This window comes from Phoenix dactylifera, chromosome 10, assembly GCF_009389715.1.
Source record: "Phoenix dactylifera cultivar Barhee BC4 chromosome 10, palm_55x_up_171113_PBpolish2nd_filt_p, whole genome shotgun sequence".
Taxonomy (NCBI): domain Eukaryota; kingdom Viridiplantae; phylum Streptophyta; class Magnoliopsida; order Arecales; family Arecaceae; genus Phoenix; species Phoenix dactylifera.
In genome coordinates, this window is record NC_052401.1 from 1,597,051 (window position 1) to 1,608,104 (window position 11,054).

Below are 11,054 nucleotides of genomic sequence, written 5' to 3' on the forward strand. Positions count from 1 at the left end.
TCATGGAATGCCGTACCGGCCCGTACCGGTCCGGCCGTGGACCGGTACCGGAACCGGAACGGATAAAAAATCGGTATTTTCCGGTTTTTTATCCGAACCGGCCGGTACGGAGCCCGTACCGGCCGGTACCGGCCTCGTACCGGTGCGAATCGGCCGGTTCGCACCGGTACGATTTTTTTTTTTTTTTTTAGAACCACAGCGCCACGCGCTGTGGTTTTTGAAACCACCGCGTACCGGCTGGTACGGGACCGGTACCAGCCGGTACGTACCGGACCGGACCGGTACCGTACCGGTCCGGCCGGCCACCGGTACGCCGACCGGTACCGGTACGGCGGACCTTGGTCCAACTCATTGAGATTGTCTCTAGATTGGCGATACCTTCGCTACAAACAGTAGCAACTCTTGTTGCAAAGCTGTCTTCTGTGTCTGGAGATGATGCACCATCTAGCGAGGAGGATGAGCACCCTACATGTATGCAAAATCTCTCTATTCAACCCTTTAAAGTTGAAGCTAAAATCGAGAACCCTATATACGACGGGACTATCTATGCAGAGAAGCTAGATAAATGGTTGGACCAGTTAGAGAGCGACTTTACTATCTATGGTAGTGGATACTCTAGTATCTAGAAGATAGCTTTTGCCCATCTCAAACTTTCTAGCCATGCTCTTATCTGGTGGAATTCATACATGAGGAACAACGATGTTACCAATCTGACATGGAGCAAATTCAAAGGCCTAATCAAGAAGCAGTTCTACCTAATTGGCCACAAGGAGGATCGATGGATCAAGTGACAGTACCTATGGCAGAAGTATGATTAATCCGTCTAGGGCTACAACACTGAGTTTCACAAGCAAGCAATTCTACTTGAAATCTCCATAGACAATCATGCAGTTTTCATGAAGTACATCGGAGGTCTCCATGAAAATATTTGAAAGGAGTTGAAGCTCTTCAAAGTTGAAGACATTAGCGAAGTTAGCGTGAAGGACATGGGGATCAAGGAGAAGAATCTAAGGCAAGAAGGGCGACAAATTCAAAAAGGTTAGTAGAAAATCAAGCCAAAAGGGGGAGCAAGGCAAGAAGAAAGCCAACAGAACTCAGAAAAATTATTATGATCATTATAACCTCCACGAATACACCAAGGACAAGTGTTGGAAGCTTCACCCCGAATTGCAGTTGAAGAGGAAAAAGTTGAAGGATGATGATTCCAAGAAGAAAAGGAGGATAGTTCTCAATGCTGGAAAGGTTGAGTTGCCCGAATCAATCAAACAGACTTTAAACTAAGCTTGATGGCAAGTAAACTCGAGAGAGCAATTGAGACAGATCTAGAGGCATGAGAGAAACTCTTCTGCTTGAAGATCTAGATGAAGTAGAGCATCATCGATGCTATTGTAGATCCTGAAAGCCAGAAAAACCTCATCTCTGAAAATCTGGTTCAGAAGCTCGGGCAGCTGAAGAGGAAGAAGTCGAAGGATGATGATTCCAAGAAGAAAAGGAAGGTAGTTCTCAATGCTGGAAAGGTTGAGCTGCCCGAGTTGATCAAGTAGACTTTAAACTAAGCTTGATGGCAAGTAAACTCGAGAGACAATTGAGACAGACCTAGAGGCATGAAAGACTCTTCTGCTTGAAGATCTAGATGAAGTAGAGCATCATCGAGGCTATTGTAGATCCTGAAAGCCAGAAGAACCTCATCTCTAAAAATCTGGTTCAGAAGCTAGGGTTGCAGACCAACCCTCATCCACATCTTTATCCTCTCGACTGGATTCAAAAAGATGTTGAGTTGAAGATTACCAAGCAGTGTACCTTCAAGTTCGTCATAACTGAGAGATATATTGATGTGGTAACTTGTGAAGTTGTTTCTTTGGATGTTTGTCAGGTTATTAGGAGCTCGTACCCTTAGGATTGAGATGTAGTCTTCTACCGGCAACTAAGGAAGTATCTGTTCGTGAAGGATGGAAAATAGTTCATGATCAACGCCTCCAAAACACAAGAAAACGTCGACCTTGTGATTGCTGTCTAGGCAAAGCAACCTGTTAATGCTTGCAAGAGGTTTGTGTGGCTGATGACTCGAGAAGCTGATGCTGCACAAGGGAGGTTGAGCCCTTTGATACAAGACTTGAATCCAAGTCAAAAAACTGAGATTAGCCAATCGTTGAATAAGTTTCTAGACTTGTTCAAGGAGGTAAATGAGCTTCCACCCAAAAGAATAATTAAGCACGAGTTCAACTATTCATTATTGCACCTTTGCCCAACTTGGGGCTCTATTGTAACTCAATGATGGAGAATGAAGAGATCAATAAGCAGGTCACAGAGCTACTCGACTAAGGCGTGATCGAGTCTCCTCGACAAGATGGTGGACAAAGGATGTGCTTCAATTATTGTGCCTTAAACAAGATCACCATCAAAAATAGGTACCCTCTACCCTAAATTGATGATCTATTAGACCATCTCAAGCCTGCATATTACTTCACCAAGTTGGATTTGAAATCTGGGTTCGTGAGGAAGACACGTGAAAGATGACCTTCAAGATGAGGCAGGGTTTGTTCAAGTAGCTGGTCCAACTATTCAGTTTACGCAATGCCTCTGCCACCTTCATGAGGTTGATGAATGAGACATTGTGACCTTCAAGATGAGGCAGGGTTTGTTCAAGTGGCTGGTCCAACTATTCAGTTTACGCAATGCCTCTGCCACCTTCATGAGGTTGATTAAATTGGCCTAGACGCAAGATGGTGACCGAAGTCAGGAGCTTCATGTGTGCATGCCAGTACGTTAGGAAATTTATCATGCACTTCTCAGTAATTGCAGCACCCCTACACGGTTTGACGAAAGCCAACCAAAATTTGAATGGTCGAAGAAGCTTGAAGATACCTTTCAGCTTCTAAAGAAGATCTGCGAAATACCTATCCTAGCATTGCCTAATCTGCAAAGACCCTTCGAGATCGAGGCCGATGCATCAAGGTATGCACTGGGAGCAGTTCTCATGCAAGATGGAAAATCAATAGCGTATCACTCGGAGATGTTTTAGGGATCATAGCTAAATTATTCGATACACGACAAAGAGCTGTATGCGCTACATCAAGCCGTGAAGCATTGGCGGTTATATTTGTTGGGCAAAGAAACAATTGTGCATACAAATACAAGCCACTTCAGTTTCTCCATACCCAGTCCAAGTTGCAACAAGCTCGACACATGAAGTGGATGTTTTATTTCCGGCAATTCAACTTGGTGATCAAATGTAAGAAGGGATACAAACAAATTAGCTGATCTATTGTTCCGGCCTCCAACAACAGTGGTCTCCAGTATATTGGTTGCAATATAGATTCGGCCACTCTGTTACAAAGATCTCGATGCAACGGATTCAGACTTTCAAGAAGAGTTAGAGAAATTGACAAAAGGCGTGCTAACAGAATTCACTTTGAAAGAGGGACTACTGTATGGGGAACAAGTTGTGCCCCTCAAGTCGCTGATAGAGTACATTGGATTTGAGAGACACACTTCAAAGGTTGCTGGGCACTTCACAGTGAAGAATGTTGAACTTAAAAAGTTACATATATTGGTCGAAGATGCCGCAAGATGTGGCCCAATTTATTAAGAGTTGTGTACTATGCAGCACATCGAAGCTCTTTAATAGGAAGCTGGGACTTTATATGCCACTACCAGTACCTAGCAGACTTTGGAAGAGCATCTTGATGAATTTCTCGGGAGGTTTACCAAGGGCAAGATGCAGCCATAACTACTTGTCTGTGGTGGTTGATCGGTTTAGTAAGATGGTATGCCTGATTTCTTGCATGAAAATGGTGATTGGAGAAGAAGCCGTTCGTTTGTTCTTTCAGTGGCTATGGAAAAATTTTTAGTTAAACTTCCATAATTTCAAATCGAGATAGTCGTTGTTCGAGTAATTTTTGGAGATCTTCATGGGGGATGATGGATACTAAGTTGAAGTAGAGCACTTCCTTTTACTCATAGACAGATGGACAAACTGAGGTTGTAAATTATACTATGTTGCATCTTTTTTGGGACTATAATTCTAAGCATCTAAAGACTTGCAAAGTGTATCAGAAGATTGAGGCGTAGTTGTAGAGATTTTAGCAACTTCACCAAGATCGGCATGATAATCATTGCACGAAGCGCAAATTCCACGAGGGGAAGCTAGTCTGGCTCCACCTTGGGAAAGACAAGCTAAAAGGTGAAGGGATAAAACTAAAAACAATTCGATATGGTCCTGCAAAATTTTGAAGAAGATAGGGAAGAATGCCTTCCAGCTTGACTTACCACCATACATGGAGATGTACTCAGTAGTAGTCAGTGCTGAGAATTTGGAGTTGTTGGAACCTTCCATGTTAGAGGAAGACCAAGGCCAAGAACTAGTGCTGCCAATTGTGGGTGGCCTGTGGGTGTAGCAAGAAAAACCACTGGAAGAGGACTGTGTTGTTAAGAGGAACGTCACAAAAACTAGGTGTGAGAGCATCGAGTCTTTTCGCATGGTTGATAAGGTCAGTTTTCGAGAAAAGCTGGGTGGTTCAACCGCGAGATGGGGGAGCAAACATTTTTCTATCTTTAGTTCCCCCTAAATCTCCTATAGGGGGAGCTCTGATCTAGGAGGATCCCTAGATTTGGTGTGGACCACTCTGGCCACTATGGGTAGGGTTGGACAATGTCCATGAGCAAGATCCGTCACAATAGAAAGTCGAGTCGTAAGCAAAACTTCTGGAAGTCATAACTTAGTTATACGAAGTTCGATTGAGATGATGTTTTTTTTAAAAAAATTGGGCAACTTTTCGAGATCTAGACAAAAAGCTACGCCCTTAAGGAGGTAGCTCCCTTAGGGGTTTGGCCAAAATTCCATTGTTTGGGGTCTGAAATAAGTTGGTCAAATCGAAAGTTTTCTTTTTGGATAAGACTTTGATTGAGCATATCTCTTATTTTAAGAAGAATCAAATGGAGCGACAAAAGGCAGAGTTGATGTAGAAGTCGATATCTACCTTCTAAAGAATTTTAGCTGTTTCTAGTTTATTTCTACTAGTCATTTATTTTAGAAAAGAAAGTATTATTAGAACTAGGAAGAAGAATCTGATCTGAGTTATGCAAGGTTGGACCTCAGCATTATAAATAGAAGATGTGTACCTCGATTTTAAATCAATCAATAAAAAAAGGGACTTGAGCCCTACTTTTACAATTTTTTCATCTTCTAATTTTCTCATGAGAGATTCGAGTTGAGCGGGTTGAAGAAAATCTTCTTTCTTCCTGATCAGAGCAATGTACCTGGCTACTTTCCAGCTCCTAGTTTACTTTCCAATTGCAAGAAATCTTGTAATTGGAAACCAATTTTGGCTGCAGATCTAATTACAAGTTCTGTGCATCTTTTGCAGTTAAACTGCAGCCTACAGTTACAATTGCAGGCATCCAAACACTTGTTTTGCGCGCTTGCAATTCAATTGTAGCTAACTGCAGCGTGTCAGTCGCAAGCAAACAGAGCCTCTGACATAATGAGTGCTAAAGCTATTTTTAGTCAGGCATTATCATGGTCCCTTTACTTTTGACTAATTCTGGACCTGTTATTGCAGTGCCTGCATTTCTTTCACACTATGGATGCTTGGAGCATTCAACATATACTGTGTAGGTTGCTGCATCAAATGCATAATATTTGTAGTCTTGGGGACATATTTAACCTCATGGCGCAAAATTAATTAGATTTGTTTAAAAATGTGAATGCTGAAATTTATTGTTTGGTGGTTTTTAACTTTTAAGCTGGGGCAATGAAAAGTACTACTTAATGCATCTTTTTAGAAAAATATGTTAGGACTTTCAATTGACCCAATTGAATGCTTGTCAGGTGGAGCTCCAACTGCATTAGTCAGCTTGATTGGGCGTAGTCAATACAGGCGGTGTGCAAAGGACGTTTATTACTTTATCCAGGTTAGATCATCTGAAAACTCTGGTGTATCTGAGTCAATGCGAATCAAAGATAGAACTGCTTTCTAATATCTGAAAACATGTTTGTATCTGCAGTCTACTGTCTGTGTTAAGCAGCTAGCATATAGCATGTTGGAGCTGGTGCTTGTTTCGGTGTTCCCGGAATTACGTGATCTAATACTAGATATACATCTGAAGGCACGTAATCAGCCGTGTTTGTAGATTCGTTCACTATGTGGTATCTCTTGCACTTCAGCAGTCATGAGCTTGAACCTGAAGTAAACTTCTGAGTTCATCAGCTAGCATTTTTTATCTCTCCCTCTGGTCGACATTTTGACAGGTCACCATTCTGCTGAAGTTGAATTTGAGGACGAAATCATGGATTTTGAGTGGTTTTGTATATTGCCATTCAAAATGTACAGTTGTACATTGGAAGCCTGTGTGTTTTTATTACCTGAGTTTCACCAAATGAATGAGAATAGTTGTACAAGATATTCAGTCTAGACACTAACTAGTCTAGTGAAGTGGTTATCCGTTATAAGTATACGGTTCCATGTAATTCTTTTCATTGGATTTATTTCTTGGGGTTCCATATATGAAGTACAAATCGTAAGAGTCAATGTCCGCCTTTCCTGGGTATTTGCTCTTCATCCAGATTTCAAATCCCTTGCTCCATAATATGATTGTACAATAATCAGTGCCCTTATTTGAGTATAATAGAACTTTTCTAATGTGATCGCCGATAGATTTGATTGAAGACTTGCCAACTCATTCGAGCAAGAGTTAAAGGTAAAACATCACTTCCCTGTTTCATTGGTGGAAGAAATGGGCTGCTCCTTAAAGGTAAAACTTAGATGTTCGAACTACAAATTTTTTAAGTGACCATTTGGTTTGACCAGGTTGAACATGTCGATTAAGAGAAGGCAGGGTCCCATCTCGGTCAGCGGTATGTGGATCATCTTCCAAATTGGAAGTCTTATTCTGTTGGCTTCGTTTCCTCTGTGTTTAAGATGGAGAGTCTTAAACTTCCGGTTTCTAGCAACTTTGGCTCCAATACCATGTCAAATAGATAGTAGACTTCAAAATTTAACCTACCGGCATGGGAATAAATCAATTAGCAACTCATCTCAGGTCCTAACATTCTAAACTAGTGATTGTAAGTTGCCGTAGGAGAGCTACATGAGAAAATTTCCCTACCATTATGAGGACATCTTTATATGAGAACCGCTCTCATATAAAGACACCTGATGCGTTGACTTTTCCATTACATGTGCTTGTGGACTCCCACCGATGTCGGAGCCGTTTCCAATCAGTTCTGCATTGGGGTCGGCCCGCGTTGTACATCACGTGACAGATCCCTGCCGTCCACTCTGGTGGGCCCCATGCAGAAAGATTGCCTGTGGGTGATAGCCTAATCACGGCCGTCCGATTGTTGTTCCTATCTTCCGCCCACCGGGGGAGTTGCGTCATCATCAATGAGGCTTTCAATGTTTTGGTGGCTAAATCTCTCGCATGCGTTTGTGGCGTTTCACGGTCAAAGACCTGCCCACGTTGAAGTGGTAGTAGAGTCGGTGGCGTACGTCGTGGAGAAACTATATCCTATCCTACATGGGACGCATCATATGACCTTACATACCGTCAATCACAGCCGCTAATTTTTGTCATCAAACACTCATCTTGAGGCATCGTTGGTGGAATCGGCGGCATGGGCGGCCGTGTGGGTTTGAGGAAGTCGCGCATCAGCTGCCTTTCATCCATGGAGGGCATCCAACCTAACCCTTGATCCGGTCACCTTCCCTTGTCTTCTCCTCTATGAGGATTTTTCTTCTTAAGAGAATTAGGATAAGATGAACTACGTTAAAATTTTGTTTATTATTTTAACTAGCTAGTTGGAGCTCTAGCTTAAAATCCTATAATTAGTATTAAATTACTAGTAGCATAAGAAACAATTTGCTCGTGCCGCTGAAAATTTGAAGTAAAATCAAAATCAATAAAACCCATTTGTTATAGGATAGCAACAACATATATATTGCTATAGCAGTCCAATGAGCAATACATGGCTATGTTATCTAGAACAATGCAAATAAAAGAGATGAGAATTAGTAACTAAACTAACATCTAAAGTGCAAAGAGTAGCATCAAATGCAAAGCTAGATAAACTCCATAAGATCATCGATTATTGATTGTCTTTTTTTCTTTTTTTTTGGATTGGAGCACTTGGTCAAAGTTCATATGCGTTCACCTCTGGTGCATACAGTTCAAAATAAGCAAAGGGGAAGAAGAAAATTAGAAGTCAAAAGGAGGGAAAGTTTGAGGGTGTCGCAGCCGGCCGTTATGGGCGTATAAAAAAAACATAAGCAAACAAGCTACGGTTGTCGATCTTTGAGCAATTCCCGCTCTCTCCACCGTCCAGAACAAGAGAGAGTTATTTAAAGGAAAACTCATACAATTACAAGTAATAAATAAATAAAAATAGAACTCCTTCCCTAGAAGTTGACTTGTACGCTTTTGAATCTCTCCAATCCTCTTCTCCCCTTCCCTCTATAAAGGGAGAAGTCCATCCTCCATCCCTTCAACTCTCAAGAACATCCCCTGAATTCTATAACCAGTTGCACCAAATATTCTTAGATCTCTCCCAAGTTTAGCTAACAAGATCCGTCTCCGAGCTCTTCCTTCCTCCTCCTCCTAGAGTTTGTCACCGGATCTCCCTTGTTTTTGGTTCGTTTCAATGGAAGAAGTTGATGTCCCATCCTATTTCCTATGTCCCATATCTCTCGAAATCATGAGAGATCCGGTGACCCTCGCCACCGGCATCACCTACGACCGAGAGAGCATCGAGCGGTGGATATTCGCCGGGAAGCATGAGACATGCCCGGTTAGCAAGCAGCCTTTGCCGGACCTGGAGCTCACCCCCAACCACACCCTCAGGCGTCTGATCCAGGCATGGTGCACCGCCAATGCCTCCCATGGCATCGAACGGTTCCCGACTCCCCGCCCTCCGGTCGACAAGGCGCAGATCGCCGCCCTTCTTGATGAGGCCAAGCTCCCTCGCTCCCGGATGAGCGCCCTTCGCAAGCTCAAAGCAATCATCTCCGAGAGTGACCGCAACAAACGGTGCGTGGAGGCCGCCGGTGCAGTGGACTTCTTAGCATCAGTCATAGAGGAAAGCAGATCGAACCCAAGAGAACGAGAACAAGATCAACAAGATGAAGGGTTGTTCGATGATGTAACCGGATCCGTAAGTGCTGCTCATGATGAAGCTCTCAACATTCTATACTCTCTCCAAGTCTCGGAACAAAGCCTTCTCCATCTCATCGAAAGGAATAATGACTTCATGGAGTCGTTGGCAACCATTCTACGCCGATCGAACTATCAGTCCCGAACTCATGCTATGCTGCTGATCAAATCTCTACTCTCAGTGATGGCTCCAGCCCGATTGAAAGGTTTCAGCAAGGAATTGTTTGGAGAGGTAGTTAAGGTGCTGCGAGACCAGATATCGTACCCGGCCACCAAGGCGGCGGTGCAAGTTCTCGGCGGGCTGAGTCCATGGGGGAGGAACAGGGTTAAGGCGGTGGAAGCTGGTGCGGTGCGGGTGGTGATCGAGTTGCTTCTTGACAAGACCGAGAGGAGGGCATGCGAGATGATGCTGGTGGTTCTCGACCAGCTGTGCAGGTGCGCGGAAGGGCGGGCGGAGATGGTGGGGCATGCGGCGGGGATTGCGGTGGTGACGAAGAAGCTGCTTAGGGTTTCGAGGGTGGCGAGCGAGAGGGTGGTGGGGATACTGTACTCGGCGGCCAGGTTCTCGCCGACACGAGCTGTGCTGCAGGAGATGAAGCAGGTGGGGGCCGTAGCTAAGCTTTGTATGCTGCTTCAGGTGGACTGCGGGGAGAAGGCAAAGGAGAAGGTCAAGGAGATGCTGAGGTTGCACTCCAAGGTTTGGAGGAATTCTCTTTGTTTAGCTCCTTCATTGCTGGCTTCATATCCTCGTTAGAGAGTGTGTGTGTGTGTGTGTGTTTTGGCTAGCAGTGAAAAATTGTAATTGATTAGAGGGTATTGGTGTGTATTACAATTTGATTAGGTAATATGCCCACGCAAAGGCAGATTAGGGATTTTTCTGTCTGATTAATCCCAACACATACTTCTTTTCTCAGATCTTGTCTTCAAATTGTGTGCTACGTATATTCTTTTTGAGAGCAGTGTGCTTTCTGCATTAATTTTTTTTTTTTTTTGAGTATTAGTGTCTTTTGAGGGATGCATTACGGGAGTCATTCATCAATTATTTTGTTTCTCTAATATAAATGTCATGCGCTTGCTTATTGCAAGCTGTAAAAAATTGTCAAAAAGATACTATGCTATACTGCAGGAATAAAACTGCCATCCTTGAATAATTCAAATTAATTTTACAGGCTTCCCTAGTAGAGCACATCTAGCACAAATATGTCAGCTCTCACTAAGGCCATTAAAAAAGCTCAATAAAAAGAGCAACAATGACTGATTTATGATGATTTGTGGCATAACAAATGTCAATCTGTAGAACCAGATCAGGAACTGTTCCATTGGACTAGAAGCCTCCTAATGCATATTTCATGCATGGGCCTTAATTTGCCATGCGGAGTCATTACAAATATCGTCTTATGTACCTCTAGACTGAACCATTCTTGCAATGAAGCATGAAATGATTGATGTGAGCTGGTTCAGGATTGTGATTGAGCTTCTTAATCATTTTGTTCGCCATGAATTAATGCTGAACATGTAGTGTTTGATCAAATAACAAATATTATGTATATATATTTTTAGTGATTGCAATGATGAGCCACAATGAACAAGCAGATTCTAAATCAAATATGTGTGTTACTTGGGATCACCAAACTAATGAGTAACGAGTATCTCTGATTTAATTTCAGAAAAGAAATGTATTCTCTTTTCATTTCTGACTTGAAGAAGATGAATGGCTGTCGCTTACGTGTTTTCTTCCAGAGCAGATCTCAATCTATATAAGATCAAATATAGCTAAAATAGAAGATTTCTAAATGATGTAATACATGACACTGTCAAAGTTCTAGATATATATCAAAGCTGAGTCATTGGCTACCAGAACTCTCTTGTGAAAGAAATCTGTGGGCGGTTGATGATGCACCGCATAA

General features: G+C 42.7%; 2 protein-coding genes across 5 annotated transcripts in view; both read left to right on the forward strand.

Annotated features, from left to right (window-relative positions):
* LOC103703152 overlaps positions 1–6,558 on the forward strand; it is a 28,802-nt gene extending 22,244 nt beyond the window's left edge. For all 4 annotated transcript variants that reach the window (XR_003384894.2, XM_008785899.4, XM_008785898.4 and 1 more), the window contains exons 14-15: positions 5,831–5,913; positions 6,007–6,558. Coding sequence is in view for 3 of the 4 variants with exons in the window: in XM_008785899.4 (XP_008784121.2) it covers positions 5,831–5,913; positions 6,007–6,132 (209 nt within the window). In the remaining variant the exon portion in view is untranslated. The remainder of the gene's footprint in view (positions 1–5,830; positions 5,914–6,006) is intronic.
* A 2,134-nt stretch (positions 6,559–8,692) lies between these two features.
* Positions 8,693–9,901, forward strand: LOC103703151 (E3 ubiquitin-protein ligase PUB23-like). Its single transcript, XM_008785897.4, has one exon. The coding sequence runs from the start codon at positions 8,693–8,695 to the stop codon at positions 9,899–9,901; it is 1,209 nt and encodes a 402-aa protein (XP_008784119.3).
* The last annotated feature ends 1,153 nt before the right edge of the window (positions 9,902–11,054 follow it).

Coding starts and splice junctions, on each gene's coding strand:
- LOC103703151 (XM_008785897.4), top strand. CDS start 8,693: ATGAGAGATCCGGTGACCCTCGCCACCGGCATCACCTACGACCGAGAG.